This window comes from Anopheles moucheti, chromosome 2, assembly GCF_943734755.1.
Source record: "Anopheles moucheti chromosome 2, idAnoMoucSN_F20_07, whole genome shotgun sequence".
Taxonomy (NCBI): Eukaryota; Metazoa; Arthropoda; class Insecta; order Diptera; family Culicidae; genus Anopheles; species Anopheles moucheti.
In genome coordinates this window covers 80,603,068-80,625,890 of record NC_069140.1, presented here as the reverse complement: position 1 = coordinate 80,625,890, position 22,823 = coordinate 80,603,068, and the positions used below count along the sequence as shown (strand labels likewise).

Here is a 22,823-nt window from a genome sequence, read left to right as displayed (position 1 = left end):
AAAGGTCCCAAAAGTTCATAGAGCTCGTCATTGTAGCGGCTCCTCCATTGTCTTTCCAGACCTATGAAGCCAAAAGTCCCTCTGAGTATCTTCCTCTCGAACGCGGCTAAGAGGGTTCCGTCAGTATTGGACAAAGTCCATGTCTCAGTGGCGAAAGTGAGTACTGGATATAAGTTCTACATAGCTCCAGCTTCGTTTTGACCCAGCTCTGACTTTTGACCCAAGATATGTGAAGTTTTGGACGACCTATTTGTCACCTATTTGTACATCACCCATGCGAAAGTTATGATTTGTTAGCAGGGCCGCTGATGTTGCCACCATCAACTTGGTTTTGCCTCGTTAATCTTCAATCCGAGGTTTTCTTCCGCCAGCTCAATCCTTTGGTAAGCATCTGCTACGTAGCAGAGCCGAAAACCAATGATGTCTATGTCATCAGCGTATGCCTGGATCCGGATTGACTAATAGAAAATGGTTTTTCCTTTTCTCCTTTCCTCCTTTTCTAGAAGCGGTGAATTTACATGACAAAGATGTGGAAAAACTCTTTACCTATATTCAATACACTGGAACTTTATGAAGAAAAGTAGGTACTTTATGAAGTTTCCCTTCATAGTACACTTAAAATGTACTTAAGCGTGTGATGATCTTGGACTGTGCAGATCGACGTACTATTATCGTTCACGTTGACTCTTTAACAGTGACGTACGGTGGTATTTGTGACACTTGGCCATTACATGTTCGAAACCTTGATCACTCAATTTTGTTACTCAATACTTTACAAAGATGTTAGGATATTGAAATTAAGCATTTAAATTACTTGTAAAATAATAAGTTCTTAACTTTTTACTGTTTAATCTACTTATATTAAAAAATTGAATGAAGATCTGTCTTCCATCGTCCATTTCTTTTAAATCACGTTAAACCCTTGGTGAAGTTATCAGTTATCATAATTGCAATAAAGGTTTAATGATCTTCTATTCATGGTTTAATATACCAACATCCGTAGATGAAAGTAAAACTGAGTTACGGCTCTTACGGTCCGGGTTTCTCTACAGCAGCACATAAAATTCTAGTTTGATAACATTACTGTCTGGCCGAAATTGAAACCTTCTCAATGTTATAGAATATCGTTACGGAATTCAATTTAATAATGTAAACAATAATTATCTACTATGTCAAGGTCAAGGTAAGGTCAATGACATTGGGAAGTGATAAAAATGGAGTGATAACACATGAACTATCCACACGATCTCTCCGATCAGGCACTCCAGAGTAGACTTTATAAACATTTTAGCGTCTCTAGAATAACGATTGTGTAAAATTTGTATTTGTATTTGCATATTTGCCCTGCAATTTCCAAAGAATTCCACCGTGGAGTTCAACCCTGTGGTTACAGATTTTATGGTACCACGAGAACCAGGACACATCCTGGTACCTGTCAACCTGCGAACCATAAAAGATGGTCCGGAAAACATTGCCATTGCGCATGTCCACACCCAACAACTGTCGTCTGATAACAAATGTGCGCAGGAGTGCAAGGGAACTATCGCCGAAAGGATAAGCGGCCCGTGTTGAAGGTGTCTCGTTCTGGCCCCCAAAAAACGGAACGGGTGTTTCAAAGTCTCGGGTGGAAAAATCTGCCTCAGAAGCAAACGGTACTTGAAACGGGGTGGTCTGTCGCTCGTCGGAGTTCCCTTTTTTCAGTTCTTAGACCACACCACACACCACTCACGGTGAACCCGCACGGAAGGTTTGTGTTTTCGTGCAAAAAGTTACTTCAACGCTCAGGTTCAAGTTATCGTTATCACGCACCACAATTTGTCCGCAACGGTCCCGCGGGTACGGCACTGTTTGGCTGCTACAAGTTGAAAAAAGAGAAGCCCCTTTGTGTGTGTGTGTGTGCGTGTGTGTGTCAGAAAAAGAGCGTCACATAACTAAAGGAAAAAACCACCGATTCGGGAAGTAGGGCTTTTTCGGGCACCTTCCTCAGTATATTTGTTTCCTTTTTTCGGTGCAACGGTGCAGGGTAGCGAGGTAGTTAGATAATTGTTCTTGTCGCGTTCTTTTTAAACGTTCGGCAAGCCTCGAAATTAGGTACCTTTCCCCGTAGTGTGCGAGACGGGCGAAGCGGATTAAGGATCGTTCGCAAAAGAAAAGGGACTGCGCCCCGTTGATTCGTTTCCCGTCCACGGGACGAATGTTTTCCAATTGTTACGTGTAACGTAGTCAACAACTCCGGGAGAGAACCAACAAGACGTACGGGAAGGAATAGTGTTTGCCAAAAAAAAAAAAAATAGAAGGAACCAGAGCAGGTCGACAGAAGCGCAGCTTTACCTACTGGCAGTTTTTGGTCTGTAAGACAATACGGTGATAGTATTACATAAACTTGTAGCACGGAGTAGCGTCACAGCAACCTTAGCCCCCAAGAAACCCCTATTAGGGACCTAGTTTGTATCGGTAGCACAGTGTGACTCCACCAGTAGCGCAATTACTAGTACGGACAGTAGGCAGTATTAGCGAGCAAATTAGCAAATTCTATGCAACGACTCCCCCAAAAAAAAAAGACAACCGTGACAATACATTGGTAGCGAGAGCTGCACTTATACCGATAAGGCATCTAGACGTCATAGACACTCCGAAGAGCACTGAAGTACCCCGATAACAAAGACACCTCCGTTCCGAGCGATCCAATTTCCTGCGGCGAACAAAATGCGTGATTAGACAGTTTGAGCAGCATCCGTTTCCATTTCCGCAACCGGACATAGCACAGTGGCGGAGACGTAGAACACGTTGGGAACGCAACTTCCTGAGCTTCCTTCAGAAGTTTGACCACACGCGGAACAGACGGTGGGAGCACTCGATACGGAGCCCATCGCAAGCCCTTCGCTCCCGAAATTCCCACAACAGGGAGTCAAGCACAACCCGTAACCGTATCTTTACTGCCGGCCACACGACCAGACCACGACCAAAAACACCGTTAGTCCAATGAAACCAAGTTTCAAGAACGGAAAGTTCGCCACATCCATCTACGAAAAATGTCTCTGCCAAAAGAATGGAATCTCCAGGTAAGTGAGGTTCTGTGGGGAGAGGGAAGGAGTGTCCAGGGACAGGGTAGGAGGGTGGGTTGGCCACCCATAAAGCGGGGGGGAAAGGGGGGATGTCTTGTTCGAGTGGGAATGTGCTGGCATTGTTGCAGCTGCACAAGTTCGTGGAAAATCGATATCCTTCTCTACTACCTCCAGGACTCGGGTTCTCGGGTTCTCGGGCTCCTGTATATCTGTTGTTTGCTGCTTATCTGCCTACACCATACTACACCGAACCTCTACGCCACTACGCTGACATTCGATTCCGTTTGGTGAAGGTATCATTTGCGTACGCCTGACAATGACCATGATGATGATACGGATGATGGCGATGATGAAACCAGACCCGGTGTAGTGCGCAGGAACGTGCTCCTGAACGTGGAGAGGTGGACCACAGCTAGACACCACCAGAAGTTGGGCAGGATGTGTTGTGTCATGCTGCATATTTGCCGCGGGACATACGGTGAAGGAGATGTTGATTATGAAACACAGGTAGAGTAGCGCCGGGTTTATTTTCACTCTCAACGACCATTCGACCCAGATGCCCCCTCGATTCAAACTCGCGTAAACGGATGGCAAACAGCTGAATTTACAGTGAAAAAGTTGCAAGACTTATTAATTAAAACCTTACGCTGCCGTAGAGCGTTCGGTTCGATATGGCGTGTGGCCTTGCACATTTGCTTGCCACGATAATGCGCCGACGGTGACGAGCGGGCCACCCCAACACGTACGTACGGACGGTGGGATGCTGCATAAAATGTGGGTCACAGACAACAACGAATCGAAACGAATCGCCAACGCGCTGGTCGGTGTGTGTGCCCGTTTGCTTGTGTTTGTTTGTTAGCAAAGGAGTCGCTGGGAATCGTTCCCTCGTCGTCACATTGCATGGGCAAGCTTGGGAGGCTGCAGTTATCAGGGGTTATTTTATTTTTCACTGCCGCTTCCTGCTGCAGTTGTTTGCCGTTGTGTTCTGCCGCAGTGTCTTTGTTAATGGGCCATTCCATAACAAACGTTCATTATTTTGTGGTATCGTTTCGAGGTATTTCGTTTTGCGCGGTGCCCGAAGGCCTTCCAACCATACAAACTGGAACTGGTTGGTAGGCAAACGTGGAACATAATTAAATGATACTCGGCCTGATACCACTTCATGTGATGATATTCATCTTCATTTGAATGTTTATTTTTACACAGGCACGACGAAACAACCCTATGCTTGAGGTAGCGTTGCACGAAATTGATAGCAAATTGAGTTCATTAGTCACGGTAGCTGAAAAGAAAGGCTAACAAATTGTCGTTATTGAGAGGATAGTACACATCTGACGAACTTCAAAAGAGTTTTTTTGTTAGGTTTGTTTATAATGTTTTTTTTTCATTAAATGAAGTACTTATAGTTTTTCGACTGCATATATTACTATTTGGACTAAATTGGGGCACTACTTTGAGGTTAAAACACCAGGCGCAGCATGATATCTCACATAGCAATCTGCTAATTGGGGAACAATATGGAGACTGCACCATTAAAACTTTTTCACAATGAATTTTTAGTTTTCTTGAATTTTTTGTTAAACGATAAAAATTTCATGTGAAACGACAAATAAACAGATCTTTGTGCGTTAAATTGGACTTCTCTCTCTCTCTCTTCTTGGCGTAACGACTTTATAGGTCATGCCTGCCTTTTCTGGCTTACTAAACTTAACTTTACCACGTAGCTGGATAGTCAGTCTTTGTTCCGGGGGATTTTCCGGATGGGATTTCGGACTGGACCTGTCGTGTGAAAACCGGCGCTCCTTTTACATCAACACATGCATTTACTTGCGATAACATGGAAAATTGGGTCAAAAACTATTAATCTCCATGTGAAATGAACAAATCGATTTAAAGTTCTGTTAACATTCCAAATAAAGTTTAAGCAGATAAGCTTGTTTGAGATTCCTTTGACACTACTGACACACTTTTGAGCCTGTGCGGAGTATGTCATGAAGTTCCAAAACCCGTCCCAAAAGTAAAGAGCACTTTTGAAAAGATAGTTTTATTGATCGAATTAGTACGATGGCTTGGTAACCTTCAAACCAGGCTTTTCCAACATCAATACTGTCTTTAGACGATTGAGCCTTCCATGCCGTCTAAATTTGTCAATAATCTGCCTTTATAAGCCTTAATGAATCTGTTGTAATGTCCAGTAAGAACTGCTTTGACTTTTCGGTCACGAGGAACACAGGTGACTAGGCGCCTCCATTTCACCGTGGCGAAAACTGAAAACACAAGATCTCGGAAAGTTTCCTCTTTTTAGAACTGAGTGCACAGAGTCGATCCAAACTGTTACAGCTATTTTGTATGAGCGAATGGGACCTGTCCCTGGTGAATGGGGTTTTATTTCTAAGAAGTACTTCAGTAAATATTCATTTTTGTTTAAAACTGAATAAGCACTTGAGTCCCTCCGAGTTGTTTTTCCGAGGTCCAACCAGGATTGTTTGTTCACTGCTCGATGTCCCCAAAGACCAAAAACCGAACGGAAAAGGTTAAATTAGATCAGGGATATCGTACTACATCCTTCAGCGAGAGTGAAAGAATTCATTTGCTTCGGATTTAATAGACATTACAAATTTGTAAAACTATTGGATTTAGTCGAAATTATGAAATAAGAAACAAATACTTCAAATGGCAAGAAATCCCTCTGTAAAAATTAAATAATATCAGGAAAACAAGTACAAAAGTAAATAAAAATATATACGTATACATGACTGGAAGAGCTATAATAAATTTTGGGTTAATTTGATTCAGTTACATGAATCTAAATGAATCTTTGAACAAAATGAATGTATTGGATAAATGCTGGAATCCTCAAAGATCCATGAATCCTCGAACATTAACGAATCCTTAGAGAATCTCCTTAGACTCATGAATCACCATTAGTGAATCCTCAGAGATACTATAGGAATGTTTTGAGACTCATGAATCATCAGAGATTCATTAATCCTCAGATATTCTATAGGAATCTTCTAAGACTTATGCATCATAAAAGACTCATGAATCCTCAGCGATTCAAAGATTCTTTTAAGGGAGGCGTAGTTCTAGGTTTATTTTAATCTATTTGCTTGAGAAATAAGAATTTTAATACACTCCGTAACATAACCAAAAGAAACCTAAGCAAGAAAAACTTAAATTCATGATGCCAGCAAAATTCCTGAATCTTGAATCATTCATTAATCCTGAGCGCTCATGAATCCTTTTGAGAGTCGTGTCCTGGTTTAAATGAATTCTCACTAAAAATCCATATGAATGATAAATAATGTATATTTTTAAATGTAGGAGGTTTAACTTTGAAAATTGTCTTTACCTTTGATAAGAAAAACAAAATCAATCGATTACCGAATCAATACCATCGTTACATGTTATACATTTTATGGGAAAATAATTGCAATGGAAACGATGACATCATTATTAGTCGCAGGACAATGAAATACTGTCATTGATTGACTGTTATAATCATGGCGCTCATTCTGTCCGTTCGCGATAAAGAGCGCCCATTAACAATGCAACTTGTCGAGCCCGAACCCCACATCGACACGTGTGGGCTGCGAGCTGTAGCATGGCAGAAACTTCTGCACCGGCACGATGAAACCAGCATGCACAAACAACTACACTTTAATGGTTTCGTTACAGGAATGATTCCGGCATTGTCCGGGCGCTGGGTGTTCTGCCTCCGGAACGAGACCGTACCATTTGTGCGCTGTGTTCCGGCACGGGGAAATCAATCAATTTATCAGTTTGCTGGCGGTTGAAGGAGGAAGCGAGGCGGTCCGTTAGACGACGGCACCATGCAGCTAGGAATGTGGCCGTGGCCGTGATCGTGTCATATGCCGTCCCATTGCTTCCCGGTGCATACAGTCGCTGCGCTGTTGTTTTGCAGTGACAGGTCGAAAGACGTCAGACACAAGGCGGGCGCGATGAGTGGCAGGCGCTCATGGGAAAGGCAGCCGTTTGCCCTTGGGATGATGATTGGTTAGGGAAGAAATTATGCCATGAGCGGTGGTTGTTTTGCCAATCAGAGGCTTTTTACTCCGGAGCCTGGAGAAATGTGGCACGATTTGGTGTGTTCTTTTTAATGCAAGTGCTAAATTTAGTTTAGTTCAGGAAGGATGGACCACTGCGTTACAGATGACGCAAACGAGTCTTCAACATGTTTAGCGCATTTGTTTAGTGGAATAATAAATCAACCAATCAGAGTCGTTTTGTTTCCGTGCAGTTCGATTATGATTGCACGTCAGTAGGAAGACACACCGTGGAACGATGAAAAGACAAAGTTTACAATGAAAATAAAAAAAAGTTTGCCAAAGTTTAATGAGTTTAACTGGTAAATTAAATCAGCGCGACCTTGCCAACCTCCCGATGGACGATAAACAAACTCTTCTTTTATGCGCACAGTTTGTGGGCATCTTCGTATGTTCAGCAGCGTGCAGGGCGGTACAGTTTAAAGTTTTATCGATAATTTCTTGTCACCGGTCAAGAAATTACATGCCGTGGGATGGTGCCGAGCTGCGCATTTTTCGATACCACCATCGTACCGTCTGCAAGCTATCGATCGGCAGCTTTCCTTTTTTATTGGGATTTTGTTAACCGAGAATTTCTTCTGCTGTGCTGTGCATGACTGGTAAGAAAATTGCAGTGAGGATAAACAACATTCCAGAGCCGATGGAGCAGCCTGGTACTTCACGTGGTGCAAATTATTTATTGGCATTTGACATTAGGGGAACAACCATTTATTACGAAACGCCAATTTGTTACATAGGTGGGAAGGGGGTGTTTCCATTTTTTTGTTTTGTAACGTACAATAACGTAAAACTTAGGTTTCTACCTTATAGTGTATTTATGGGAAATTAATTTGTTTTGGGGATTTGTATACAGATTCCTTGTTATCTATCTTCTTGGTGATTTTTAAAGGCTAAAATTATCGGTTTCGACAACTAGAACAATCGGCATCATGATCGGTGCTTGTATGGTCGTAATGGTCATAATACCTGATAAAACAGTTGAATCTAATAACGTTTCACAAGTAACCGTATTTTTCCCCATCAAAAAACAATGGTTTATGAACATTCCAAATTTCTCGAACTAGAAAGTGCAAGAAGTCTGTTTTCTTGATAAATGACCTCAATTTAAATGGCTACTACGCAGCGTAAGCTCCTAGGAAAATTATCCTACTTTTGAGATATGTAGTAACAGGAGACATAGATGCGAAGTTTCCGGAAAAAGAATTCCTCATCAAGACCCAGGCCTAAGTTTAGTTAGCCTGCCTATTATGAGAATTATATTAACGAAAGATAAACAAACATTGTTCATGAAGGGCAGTATCGTGGCTATATATGTTAAACAAGGTTCTAAAACCGTTTCAAACTATTAGCATCGATGTAACAAAGCAGTCTGGCGTGACTAGTAGAGTTGACTCACAAAAAACTGTAAACTTTTTGCGTTACGTAATAATTGAATGAGCCCTTTCGCGTTGAGGAACTTTGGCAGACTTTGTAGAGCAAAAGAAAAAGCAACAGACAGCGCTAAATATCAAAAGCGTATTGTTGGCTGCTCCATAAAAAAGGAGCCCATTCGAGCTAAGTAAAGTTGTAATGATTAATAAAAACAACCGGGCCCTACGTCAACTCCCCCAACAAAACATGTTATGCAATCACGTGTTCCACCAACACTCCAGCCCAAAAACTGTCAAAGCCACGTTGGCAAGCAAACAAATCAAATGATTTGTCTTGGCATGCTTGGTACGTACGAAACAAAAAACACAAAACCGTCGCGTGTTAGCAACATTTTGGTTGTGGAGCTAGAGAGAGAGAGAGAGAAAAAAGAAAGGGACCCATTTCCATTAGACGGATGTTTTAACATGTCATGCATTGTGGTGGGTTATTGATTAAATATTTCAAACAATTCGATTATAAAATGAATCATGCTGCTGGAAACGCGCAAAAGGCGTCACCGGAATGGAATGTTGGGTTGGGTTATTCCAAGGATTTTTGCTTTTATTGCTTCGCCGCTGAGTTCCAGCGTATGAGTAATTATTATTGGACAGCATGAGGAATGTTCATTGGATAATTTAGGAAAACTGACGTTACAAGTAACTCGTGATGCTAATGAAAATGAACTTGCCACACAATTTGCAGACATCGCAGGAGTGTCTTAATCAGTACCTGCGCCCACAAAGCCTCTTTTCGGAGGATATCGAAATACAACCCCACGCGGATGATAACCGACTCTTCGATGGCGTCTACCATCCATCCATACCGGAACAGCGATGCCGGGCGCCTCTCAATGCCGCCCTGCTGGCCGAGTTCGAGAACAGTGGATCCATGTTCTCGATCCAGTCCGCACCGGTCGTTACGGCATGCAAGGAACCCGCCATCAACCCGGACGATACCGCGGCCGTACCACCTGCGCTGGCCTGCACCAAGTTTACCGGTGACGGCGGTGCAACCCTGCTGGATGACTTCGGGCCACCACCGCAACCGATGTCCGGAACGGGCACCGCAGGGCGTAACGATACCTTACTTCGACCATCCTCACTGGCGCTCGATACGCACTACAACCTGGTCAAGCCACTCAGCGGTAGGTGATAAGATAGAAATGGTTAAGGAATATCCATAACGCACATTGTTCCTCTCTGCAGGTGTTGAGCCCCAGCCTTCGACCGAACTGGACGAGGATGACAACGAGAACCTGTTGACTGTCTCGAGTTTAACCGCACGGCCGCTGATAGCGAAATCTCGTGAAATAAGAAATAAAAAGTAAGTCCCATCTGTTGGCACATGAAGAGATAAAGGTTGGAACTCACACGTACACGTCAATTTCCAGACAAAAGCTTCATATCCAGAGGCAACGAAAGCAGGTTGCATCGGATACGAGCGAAGATGATGATGATGGTCCGCCCGACGGTGGTTACGGTTGGATCATCGTGTTCGGTGCATTCTCGGTCCAGTTCTGGGTGGCCGGACTGGTCAAATCGTACGGTGTGCTGTACGTGGAGATCATGGAAAACTTCCCGAACGCATCGGCCACGACCGCATCGTGGATACCGGCTATCCTGTCCGCATTGTGTCTGGTACTGGCGCCACTATCCAGTGCACTGTGTCAGCGCTTTTCCTGCCGTATCGTGGTCATCATCGGTGGTGTGTTCTGTGGACTCGGGTTGACACTGAGCTACTTTGCGACCAGCATGTATCATTTGCTTTTCACCTTCGGCATTCTCACCGGTAGGTATTGGAAGGTATGAAGATCTCTGAAGTTCAAGTGTCCACATTCAAGTGATCTCTTTTCCTGAAAGGAATTGGCGGAGGTCTCTCGACGACACCGGGAATTGTTATAGTGTCCCAGTACTTTGAGAAGCATCGCGCCTTGGCAAATGGGATCACCATCTCCGGTACGGCGGCTGGAAGTTTCGTGTTCCCGATGCTTATCGAACGTTTGATACATCTGTTCGGATTTCACGGTACCTTGCTCATACTGGGTAAGAGTTCCCCTTGCGCTATTCTGACATTCTTCAGCTCTAACCAGATCTTGCATTCTTCCCATGATAGGAGGCTGTATGCTGCACGTATGTGTATCGGGCGCACTCTACAGACCGCTCGAGAAGAAGCCAGATCTTGAACCATCGAAGGAGGGTACCCAATTCTCGTCCCGTAGCGATTTCCGCGAAAACCTTGGCCATCTTAGCTCGTCGGAAGATCACCTGAGCAAACGCTGCTTGGAGGATCTGTTTCTGGACGATCAAAACCGCAACAACAGCGTTACGAGCGAGAGCAACAAGTTCGGTAAGTTCGCCGCATACAACCTGGATTCTCGCGTGCAGTTTCATGCTTTACTGCAAAAGAAAAAATGTTATCAGTTTGTTTTCTTGAATTAAAATTCTTTCCTTCCTGCCACACTCAAAATAAGTTTAAAACAAGAGAAAACTCTCATTTGCGAGACACCGTCCGACACGAGACGTGCAGCAAGTTTAGGGTGTTTGGTGGCTGTTTGTCTACCTTCCATTGCCATCCATTGCATGGGGAGAGTTCCAAAAGTTGCAATGTACGGTAGAGTGACAGCGCTAACGCCTGCCTGTAACGTGTGTGCTCTTGTACAGGGTTATAGACTGTGCGCGTTGTATGACGATCAGTTCCGATATGCAGAAGGTACATTCGTTATGCTAACATCATACTGCAGACATCTGTTTCTTCTGTTTCTGTTTTATAGTTTTCGTAAGATGTTCTACAGCCTGTTCAGAGCCTATAGAGCAGATGTTTAGATGGACCGTAGATCTTTGTAGCCTTCTGTTCGCAAAACTTCTTCTACCAATCATCGTTTGTTTTCTTCTCTGTCGCTTCGTAAAGTTTCTGTCTAGTTGTGAGCTGTGACTCGGGGGCTGTATAGAATGGACTGGCTTAGCCTATTTCACCTTGCTCTGGAGACTCTGTAGAAAAAAAAGAGAGACAGAGAGACCTTAGGACCAACCAACGGAAGACACAGAGTAGGAAAGGTCTTTCAAGGATCTTGACCGATAGGATCGCGATACTCACCAGTAGGGTAGCATGTGCTCAAATCAAACGCATTGCTTCTATATAGCTACTGAACACTTTCCATTGTCGCCGACGAAATCTCATCCAGCATGATCAGTTTACCAACGCGTAACAGTGTTGTGCGGCAATAGAGTTGAGCAGGTTAAGGTTTATCTTCACTGAGGAGCGCTTTTTTAAAATTCACTGTCCACTGTTTCGGCCAAGTTTTTTTTTTCTGTTTGTTCCGGTGGTTACTGAAGGTCCGACAAACATGCATGGGCTATTTCTAGGGCTATTCACCGGGAAGTTTCAAGCAGAGATGTTCACCCACAATCCACTGGCGTGTTATCGTTTTTTCTTTTGTTGAATCAAAATAATGCATACTGTTTTCTTATAATTTTAGCTTAAACCCATGATCTTTCGTCTGAGTAGTGCCGATAAGCACTGGCATTACACTTACTTAACATCTTCTTTTGTTGTTTCAACATCAAAAACCATTCTGTGGGGGTTTAAAAATCAAGCTATGCGGGCAGCAATCTGCACATCTGTATTACTTTTGTTTTGTTCTTTTGGTTGCGATTATAGAAACAAACACTTACACACAAACCCTTACAATCACACACAATCACCACACCCACACGATCTTCAAAGTAAAAAAAAAACTTTCTTGTTGCCAATCTGAAATAGAACCTAGCCAACAGAAACCAATTCACCTCACCTGCTATACATGGGTTATATTGATGAACAGCACATAAAATCGCTTCTAATTTTTTCTAGATTTTTTGCAGATAAAGTATCTCTCATCTGTACTTTGTTAAGCGTAGCTCCATAAATCCCTCAAGAATACCCTAAAACAAAAAGAAAACAAAGAAATCCGTGCAAAACAAAAAAAGAAAACCGCAATCCGATACGTTGAGATGTTCAGTACCAAAACCAGAGGAAAAAAAATACACAAATGTTCAAATAAAAACAAAAAATCAGAACAGATAGTAACGGGTAATATAGTAACGGCATGGCTTAGCATCGTCCTGGTGCTTTTTCGGGGGTGATGTAACGTGTCAACGTGTTCAACGTGCGTGGCCAATTTGCAATGGCCACGGGTGCTGTTATGATTCCGTAACTGTGCCGTTACATAGTGAGCAAAAACAAAAATGGCGTAGCAAAACAAGCAAAAAAAAAAACCTCACGGTTACAGCAAGGTATGGGGGACGGAGGTGTGGGCGTGTGTGTGCATGTGTCGGGATCCGGTCCGATCATGCACAAAACTGGGCCCGCTTCAGCATCATTACCGACGATCTTCACGATGTGCTTGCAGGCGCTTTTTTTTTTCACGCTCGAATTTTTGTTTTAACAGTTGTTGCACAATGGGAATGGTTCGTAATGGATAATGGTCATAATTTATTTCGATGCTTAAACTACAATATTGATCAAATTCTATAATGGAATGCAATTAATGTCCAACGTGGGTAGGAGAAACTCTTGTATAAATTAGTTATTACATAGAAGTCGAGTTTAGTTAACATTTAAAACCGTTCAATCTACAATGTGCTATTTCAAAAATACATTTTGGCCGTGCTACTAGCACACTGATGCACGTGCAGTTGAAGCAGAAAGCCCTGCACTGCAAAAGCACGCCGTCTAGATCGTCGGTAACCGACCAATATTCAAACCAATGAATGAATAACTTTGTTTCTTTTTCTTCTTCTCCTTTTCGGTGGCCTAGTATGCAATAACACACATACTAAAACCGTACCGAACATTACGATCGTTTTACTTTCACTCTTGCGTTATCACATTTTGTTACTACTGTGTATTTTTCTCATTGTTGTAATAGATTATTCTTAAACTATCACTTGTGTTGTATCATCTTGTTTTGCCATTGTTATGTACTTTTACTTCTCAGTTGTTCTCTCAGTATAAGTTTATTGATTGCAGGATTTATACAAAAAAGAAAACACTCTCCCAAGGCTTGAAACAGTATCAGCGTTGTTTGCGTGAAGAAAACGTTACACCTTTTCCCACTAATGACGCAATTTGTTGCGCTCGGTTTGGGTTTTGTTTCGGAAGCATTAAATTCGGTACTAAAATTTGCAAAACATCATCCTAGCATGGTCTTACACTACCGGTCTTAAATGTATGAGATGTTTCAAGCCAACAAGCGTGCAGTTTATTTTTTCAAATTGTAATATGTTTCAACATTATAGTTTACTTATGAATGATTTTGGCAATAGCTAAACTCCTCACAAGCGTATTATTTGCGAGCAGAACGAGTGGTGTTTGGAGTGATTTTTTGGTGGAACATTCATGGACAGTGAGTACTAACACTAGCGAGTGTGTCATGGTGACTGTCATGGGGTGGAAACAGACTGTCGTAAAGAGGGGGCAAATGGACCATGGACGATAATTCTATACCAAGAATATCTTACGACCTCTACTGTACTCCTTAAATTAACAGACTAGGAAGGTTCTCTATCAGCAAGTATTATATATTAGCACGTGGTGTGGTGTTTTTTGGTGATCCAGCTTAACTTTTCGGTAATTATTAAGTGTGTATGATTATTGCGCCTTAAGTTGATAGGAACCGGTACAGGAATGCTGTAGGAAGAAGAGAGCCTTCTGCCTGCTGGATTTGTCTTTTTTTTCAATCTCATATCGTCATATTCTGGCCCCTAATTAAGGATAGTGTGAATGAGAACCAGGACGAATGGGTAACGGCCCGAATAACACTAGAAACACGAACACGTCTTGTGGCCTCTAGCTGATTAGTGTGTGTGAGTGTGTGAGTTGTGTGTAAATCGTCAAATACCTTCATATAGCAAGAACCTAAACCAGACGATTCGTCACATAAGGTGCGGCGAATGGCCACAAGTAGTAGTCCGGTGTTTCGAACTCGTTACCAGTTACCACCCTACCTACCGTTTAGCCCCCTTTGTTTCTGTGTGTTTCTCTCTCTCTGTGTGTTTGTGTGTGCCTTGCAAGAGCGGATAACCTTACATTTTTTGCCTACTATGTATGCACCCCCTACCATTTTCTAGTCAACATAACGGAAAAAACGCTCCAAGAAAGTGAAGACGAACTGAAAGATATCCTCACGAGTGCAATCTTTCTTAAGCCCATTTCGTCGATCCGTAGCTGCAGTATTCTGCACTCGGTCGAGGATCTGAGCACCGATTCGACCTGCGTCTATAAGAACCGCGCCAGTGGCTATGACTCGAAGCGGAACAGTATGCGCTACAAGCAGCAGCACCTTCACCATCGACAGGACACGCAACCACGCCCACCGCAGCTGCCCGAACCGATCGGATCGCAGACCACGCTGGGTATGGCCGAAGGTGGCGCGTGCGGTGATGCACCACTGTTGGGACCACTGCTGCTGGCACCGAACGACCTGGACAAGTCGGTGAATACCACGCAGGAAGCGGTAGGAGTTGTTGTTCCAGCGAAAACGATTGCTACCGGCGCTATACCAACGGTAATGAGCTCGAACAACATGTGCGCGATGGTACCGACGAAGGGACTGGCCCAGAACAACAATCGGGGATTGAGCAAGAGCATGATCATTCCCACACCGGTCGGCGATCTGGACGAGATCTTTGACGAGGATCCATACACGGCATACAACGCAACGTGTCTGGAAAAGATTAGTCAGTAAGTACAGTTTTGGTGTACTTGTGATGGAGTAGTGGCTTCAGTCTGATTCTTCATGGTATTATTCGCAGATATCTGGACATTACGCTCCTCCAGGACATCACGTTCATACTAATGTGCCTCTCGGTAGCTTTAATGTCGGTTGGATGTCCGTACATGCTTTACTATCTGCCAGCGTACGTAATTTCTGCTGGTAAGTATTGGACTTCTCTACTGCAAAAGGTATCAGAGGCCTGGTCTAAGATCACCTTCACTCGTTTAACAGGTTACACCAAATCGGAGGCAGGATATTTGGTTGCTGTCAGTGCGGCCTTAGACTTGATCGGACGCCTTGCCTTGGGCTGGCTGTCGGATTTGGATCTGTTCGATCGGAAGAAGGCTTACATTGTCTGGTGAGTGTTGGTAGCGGTCGTATCCCTGATCGGCAGCAATATAACTCTGGATATTTTCTCTTCGACCAACAGCATTCTAGGTGCTGGAACGGCTGTACTTACCATTCCGACGAGCAGTAACGCTTGGTTTGTGATTGTGATCAGCTCTGGATGCTACGGACTGTGTTTGGGCAGCTGGTACCTACTGGTTCCGGTACTACTGGCCGACCTGTTCGGGACGGAACGTATTAGCTCCAGCTATGGCTTGGTTCGGATGTTCCAAAGTATTGGTGCAATCTCGGTGCCACCACTAGCAGGTTTTTAACCGACGGAAACCAGAATTATCGATTCCGTCGCCTTCCAAAAAACCAGCCATCAACCCGGGCTTGGTGTGAGCCAAACTTCTCACCGTTACTAACATATTTCTTGCACTGTCTTTCTTTCTTTTTTTCTTGCTTTCTTCTCTCTCTCTTTCTCTTTCTTTCTCGATCTTTTCGTCTTCGCTCCGCTTCGTTCGGTCGTTTGCTCGTTCGCTTGTCGTCCACGGTACCAAATGTCCGCCACCCAAATGTTTATAACCCATTTCACCTTCAATATCTTCACACATCATATATAACAACTCAATCACACTGCTATACAGGTTTACTGCGCGACCTATCCGGTGGGTATGAAATCTGCTTCTACTGCATGGGGGTTTGTATGGTGATGGGCAGCGTACCGTTGATTGCCATTATACTGCGCGATTCGATCGCACTGAAGGACAAACGGCTCCAACTGGGCCCGACGGCATAAGGTGGGACGGCGGAAGACGAGGCGGGTCACCAAACGGACGGTATTGGAATATTGTAAATCCCGGAATGGATTTACGGGACTGAACTATCCGGTGACGATCTGCAGCTATAATCGTAATTAGCGTACACGGAGTAATGCATATTAATTCTAGTTCATAAGCAATCTGAACCAAAACAAAAAAAAAACAACACAAAAAAGAAGAACAATAAAGGAATAAACGAAGTCAAAAAGTTTACACTTCACGTGAACATGAATGATTTATGTGTTTTTCTAACTTAAATTTGATTTAGAGTTCGTTGGTAAAACTAATTATATTAATCGAACACTAAACCAGTTTTTGAAGATAAAAGTATCATTGTCTGGTTTGAAGGATTTTTTTCAAATGGAAACTTTTATGTCTTATTGGTTCTTAATTTTACCCACTGTGCGATTTTGGTTTTAGACCAGTTCAAAATTAAAATGCTTGCTTCGCTTAATGTCATGTTACGCACTGTATCAATGTTTTCATATCATAAATGTCAAAACTGTTCCAACCAGCAGCAAAGTGTAAACAAATATAGGTGAATTCATATGGAAAGTTTTATTAACTAGCGAAAATGCAATTTACTTGCGTTATTTGTGAAGAAGTGCATAGCGTAACGCAAATTAAAAAGCTGTTGGATGTTTCGACAATATTCTATAAGCTAACATCATTAGAGGTATGCTGTCATGGCTATGAAAGTAGTGTTTACCGTCGCAAATCTTCATGAAAGTTTCGTATCCTCCACAGGTTTCCCAATTAAACGATATTCAATCACTAAATATTTGTAACGGATGCAATCAGAAGCTGTTCGATTTTGATAATTTTCGAACACTCTGTTTGGCAGGTTACGAGAAGCTTACGCAGGTAACGTGAAATGGTGGGTTTAAATTCCAAAAAGATGCAGCTTTCAAATGTGTTGCTCTTTGTAGGATCGTAAAGAAACGCTACAGGAATGCACGAATAACAGCGACGAAATATACGATCAAGCTGTTTATGAAGAAGATAATAAATACGATGCATCTGCTGACAACGCGCTGCTAGAGGAAACCCGAGTTGTAGAAATAATCACCTTAAACAGTATTACGCCGGAAGATGATAGCATTGTGGTGAAAGGTGAAACCTTTGAGGCCGTCGATCAAACCATTTCCTCGGAAGACGATACCAAAAATGAAGATAGCAAAGATAAACGACCGCCTATTAAACGTATCGATTTAAAATGCCATTTGTGCGACCAAAGGTTTCGGTCCCAGAATCGATTGGACGGTCACATACGGGTGCACCAAGGTTTGAAGCCCGCGTTGTGTAAGATTTGTGGAAAAGATTTTACCGACTGGAGGAACCTAAAAAGGCACAATGCGGAAAAACACTTGAAGCTTGATCATGGTAACTTTCGGTGTGATTATGAAGGTTGCAACCTATCGTTTACCACTGGCAAGGGTTTTAAGAGCCACAAGAGGAAGCACGATCCGGACTATGTTAGGCCCGTGCCGAAGAAATGCATCTGCGAAATGTGTGGTAAAACATTTTCTTCTCAGGGAGCATTGAAGGTAGGTAGCAATGTGTAAAGGTGGACAAAGATAAGATTTGCCGGTGGCTTACGAAAGATTCCTTATTTCCGCAGAAACATTCATACATTCACACGGGCGGTATGCCGTTTCACTGTGAGAAATGCAACAAAAGCTATCCTACCTCGTACAAGCTGAAGGTGCACATGATGCGACATCAGGGTATCAAGAATTTCGAATGTTCTTACTGTGGGTTGAAAAAAACCACTTCCGACGAACTGAAAATGCATATGAACTATCACACGAAGGAGAAAGTCCATACCTGCAACTATTGCGGACAAAAGTTTTTAACTTCAGGTGCTTACAAAACTGGTAAAATACTAACGCTACTAGAGAATCCATTTTCATCATGTTTTTTTGTTTCGTTGTAGGCAATTTTGCGAGGCACATTAAACTTGTACACCGTGGCATTAAGGAATTCAAGTGTACGTACTGCGAACGAACGTTTGGTAAGGCGGAAACTTTGAAGAATCATGTCATGACGCATACCGGGGAAAAGCCGTATAAATGCTCCGTGTGTTTGAAACAGTTCATTCAATCGTACGCATTCCAAACACACATCAAAACTCACGATAAGCAGAAAAGGGGAAAATGTGGCGGAGCAGCAACCAGTGGAAGCGTGAAAGCTACGCAGTCCACAGATCCACCGTGATTCTAAAGTCCTCCAGTAATATGTACATCACGAACTTACTCAGTAAAGCTCCGTGACAAGAACTTATCGAATAATTACTACTTACTTATCAGACGCTACAACCGCTTCGTGGTCTTTGCATGCTACAGAAGTCCTCTAAATCGTTTACGGTTGAACCAACCGGCGTCGGCCAAACCAAAATCCGGGTGAACGAATTACCGCTTTCAGTACATCTCAATTTGGGCCTAAAACAGTGGTCTGTCCAAGTCGATTACTTACCTGCTGGAACTTTGGGTGTCATTCTCGTGACAACATCAATGTTGCAATGTTGTTGTCGTTGCTGACCTTTGACGCTTCGGATTTTTAGTTTAGATCAGACCAGGCGTAGGCACATCACACACCAAAACCGTATACGTTTTCACTGACTTTATTAACCACAGAACCACATACAATTAAATGCATCTCAATGTGTGGATGAACGGCATGCAGGAAGAAATCTTGTGTGAATATATTGCAATAGCTTATAATACACCTCAGTAACTGCAATTCTAATGCTAGCACTATCATCAACATTCACATCTACACAGAACATCCAAAAACGAAAAACGTGAACCACACGTTGGCTGCCTCTACACATCTTACAATGCACGAACAGCAGAGAGCTGAGATTGAGATTCGATATTACTACTTTATGATCTACTAGTGAGCTGCTCTATTTGTTGCCCCCATCACTCTGGATGATGATTTTGTTCTTTTCGCGCGTCACCTTCGTAAGCGAGGGTCTCGATGCGCCCTGGAGCTGTTTGAGATTCTGTTGCGGAATGTCGGATTGGAAGATTTTCCGCTTATCGCTACCGTGGTAGCGGGACAGGACCTGCAACTTCGAGAACAGTTTACTCTTCGGCCGATGCTCCTTCTCGGCGATCGCCACCAGTGGTGTTTGTACCGTCCCTGCACCACTGCTACGATGATGCTGCGTAAGGGCGGAATTTGCGGTGTGGCCCAGTACGCCGGATGGGCCCGAAACGGGAAGTGCGTTCGGCTTGTAGTGTGCCAACTGTTTGGAAGCGCTGTGTCCGGCGAGCAGTTGGGGTTCGCTGCTTGTACCACCGTCCGACTCGTACTGCACGTGATGGTGATGGTACCGTGCCGAGCCCGACCCTAGCACAAATTCCGTCTGCGTGTGGTACGGCGGAAGCACACTGTCCGGTATGGTGCTCGAGATCGATGCGGACGTATCGGCGGCGAAATGGCGCAGCATTAGATTCAGCTTCGTTTCGTGCTGCTTCTGCAGTGCCACGATCGATCGCTCCTTCTCCAACCGCGTCTGGCGGATGGTGTTGGTGAGGATCTTTTCCTGCCACTCCCAGGCGTCTTTTTCGCGCTCGAGCGAAATGAACTGCAGCTCCAGCTTCCGGCTCGCTTCCTTCAGATCGACCACCTTCTGGAAATATTTGTACAGCAGTGTGCGCATCTCGTCAAGCGACAGCTTGTTCAACCGCGCCATCAGCATCTGTTCGCCCTTCTCGCGCTGCAAACTTTCATCCGTATCGATGCTCTTCCGTCCACAGATTAGCTCGTTCTTCATCTCGATCGCAGCATCGATCGCCTCGATCGCTTCGTCACACTCGACCAGCTTGCGCTCCTCGTCGAACGATGGCATCTTGTCTTCACGTATCTTCCGATCCAACTGACACCGTTGCTCGACCAGATGGTCACGCGTCCGTCGCAGGTTGCGTATCTCGCAGCGAAGTGATTCCTTTTCGGCGCTCTTTTTGTTAACGTACTTCTTCAAATTGCTCGACTTTTCCTTCAGCACGTGCTCGATGTGCGAGATGCGATCGTTCATGTTGCGAATTTTGCTCTTGCTCTCGGTCAGCTCTTGCAAGCCGCTGTTGTTGTTCGTTCGCCCTGCACGCGACTCTTTCTGAGTCGTTTCGAGCTCCTTTTCGAGCGATTCTTTCCGGTCGAGCTCTTTCTTCAGCATGCGCTGCAGTACGTCGAGCTGCTTCTGCGAGTCCTTGATGGATTGTTGCAGCTTTTTCTTCTTGTGTCCCGACTCACCGGCAATGAAACCGATCGATTCCAGATCTTTTAACCGCTGCTCAAGCTGTGATGTTTGCATTTTCAGTCGATTGATTTCCTCTTTGTTCGTACCGTTCACGACAGCCTTGCGGAGTTGCTTTTTCGCCTTTTCGTATTCCGCCTCAAGCTTATGCTTTTTCTTGCTAAAGCGTGATTTGGCCACCGAGCGCGTCTCACTGTTCTCGATCAGATCCGTTATGTACTTCTGCTTGAGCGCGATCGTGCGGCGTATTTCTTCGATCTGTGCATGCAACGATTCGATGCTGGTTTGGCAAATGCGAAGATTACTGTTCAGCGTTTCCAGCTTTTTGTCCAGCACGGTCGGTGCCACGGGCACGGATCCACTTTTCAGCGGCAACATTAGTGCCAGCTCGGTGCTGCTTACCGTTTCACCGTCAAAGATTGATTTCCTTCTAGCGGGATTGTGAAAATTACCTCCCCCATCGGACGGTTGCACTTTTCGCTCGTGATCACCCGATTCCAGTGCATCAACTCCGGCGGGATGCGTTTGAAAAAAGTCTTGATACTTTTCCATGATCAGATTGTTCGTTTTAGCTTGGAACGTTTTGATGTAACTCTGGATACGATCACTAACGTCCGTTAGATGCGTACAGATGTCGGAATCACTCTCATTGTCCGAGTGGTACGGATCCTTACTGCTACCGTGCACCGTATTGTCTTCGGCTTCATCGATCTCCTCGATCGGTCCGAGACACGCGCGGACGGGCTGGGCACCGGTCGCAAGGCTAATGTCGGTCGAGCTAAAGCAATCATCACATTCCGCCTTCAGATACAACCATTCTTCGATCTGACTCCGTTCCGTTTGGTTGAGCTCGCACGTGCTGAAAAGCTTCGTAAACAGACATTCCGCATTCTTCAGCAGTTTGGCCCACTGCTGGGAGGCAAAGTACAGCCCGTCGATGTTGTTGTTCGGACCGCCGAGTGGATCGTGTTCGTTTAACGCCACGATCGGAACGTTATTATCCGAAAAGGTGTTCATCACAACGTGGTTCACAATTTCTTCCGCCCGTTCGCCAAACTCCAGATCATGCACAATACTGTCCGCTTCCAGTGCGGATGATGCCACACACAGTAGCAGCAGGGTTTGGGCCCGGCCACCGAAAGAATCCTTCAAAAAAGCAGTCAACACTGACTCATTGTACTGTTCGCTGCGTCTAACAACGATGTCTTCAAGCTTGCGCAAACCTGTATCGAGTGGAAGTAGTTCCTTTTCTACCATTTCCCGCTCGGAACCACGCAAATCACAAAAGCTGATGGTGGACTGGCGGTGCTGGTTCATCCCCCCAACGGACGTCCATTGCTGCTCCAGAACTAAGCTAAGAATACTGTGATTTTCTCCATTGCGTCGGTGCAGTCCTAGCCCGAGCAGTGCGTACGTGTCTTCCACCGAGAAACACTGCACCATGGCGGCATTCTCCAGCACATCGATCACATCACCACTGGCGGTGATTTCACTCCACGCAATGCTGATCGAAAACATACGCTCCGGGTGTGCATTCAGGCGACAAAAGAGATCCCGCACAAAGCATAACACAATGCCGTCGTCTTCGTGTGTTCCCGCGTTGCCATTTGGACCGCCGTACAGGGTGTACGTTTTGCCCGTGCCCTTGGCACCGTACGTGACGATGGAGAAGTCGTACCCTTCCAGCACGGATTCCATGAGACCAGCGACGGACTCAAAGTACAGCAGCTGGTTGCTGATCGGTGCGCGGTATACGTGCGAAAAGCGGAACGTACGCCCTCCGGCACTTTTGAGATGGTTCTCATCCTCATCCTGCTGGTCATCGCTGGCACGGTTGCACGTTTTATTCTCCGCCGACTGGTCAGACCACAGACGCACCACAACCTTGAGCGGTATGTTCATGCTTTACTACGAGGTAAAAGAAGGAACGAAACACATTATCGGGAGTTAACGAGGGGTGTAACGCAATAAAACTACCTTATGGGGCATCAGAGAAATTGATACGCGTTGCGAATGGCGCTGAGAAATGTTTATTTTTCTTCGGGATGTTCAAACACACTGAAACTGTCAAACAGGCAATTGGAGAATGGGTTGATGGTTCAGCCTTGTTCA

General features: G+C 44.4%; 3 protein-coding genes across 3 annotated transcripts; 2 read left to right on the top strand and 1 right to left on the bottom strand.

Moving 5' to 3' along the window:
* Positions 1-1,668: 1,668 nt before the first annotated feature.
* Positions 1,669-16,674, top strand: LOC128307877 (uncharacterized). Its single transcript, XM_053045440.1, has 11 exons — positions 1,669-3,062; positions 9,245-9,686; positions 9,748-9,865; positions 9,933-10,330; positions 10,402-10,584; positions 10,655-10,888; positions 14,650-15,262; positions 15,334-15,455; positions 15,528-15,654; positions 15,727-15,950; positions 16,274-16,674. Exons 1-11 carry the CDS (start codon positions 3,033-3,035, stop codon positions 16,423-16,425), a joined length of 2,643 nt encoding a protein of 880 aa, XP_052901400.1. The 5' UTR covers positions 1,669-3,032; the 3' UTR covers positions 16,426-16,674.
* Positions 16,675-16,970: 296 nt separating this feature from the next.
* LOC128297653 (zinc finger protein 681-like) lies at positions 16,971-18,859 on the top strand. Its single transcript, XM_053033333.1, has 5 exons — positions 16,971-17,123; positions 17,195-17,311; positions 17,377-17,994; positions 18,069-18,309; positions 18,384-18,859. Exons 1-5 carry the CDS (start codon positions 17,022-17,024, stop codon positions 18,662-18,664), a joined length of 1,359 nt encoding a protein of 452 aa, XP_052889293.1. The 5' UTR covers positions 16,971-17,021; the 3' UTR covers positions 18,665-18,859.
* A 201-nt stretch (positions 18,860-19,060) lies between these two features.
* LOC128309816 (kinesin-like protein costa) lies at positions 19,061-22,613 on the bottom strand. The gene has a single exon (XM_053046293.1). It carries the CDS (start codon positions 22,611-22,613, stop codon positions 19,356-19,358), a length of 3,258 nt encoding a protein of 1,085 aa, XP_052902253.1. The 3' UTR covers positions 19,061-19,355.
* Positions 22,614-22,823: the final 210 nt, after the last annotated feature.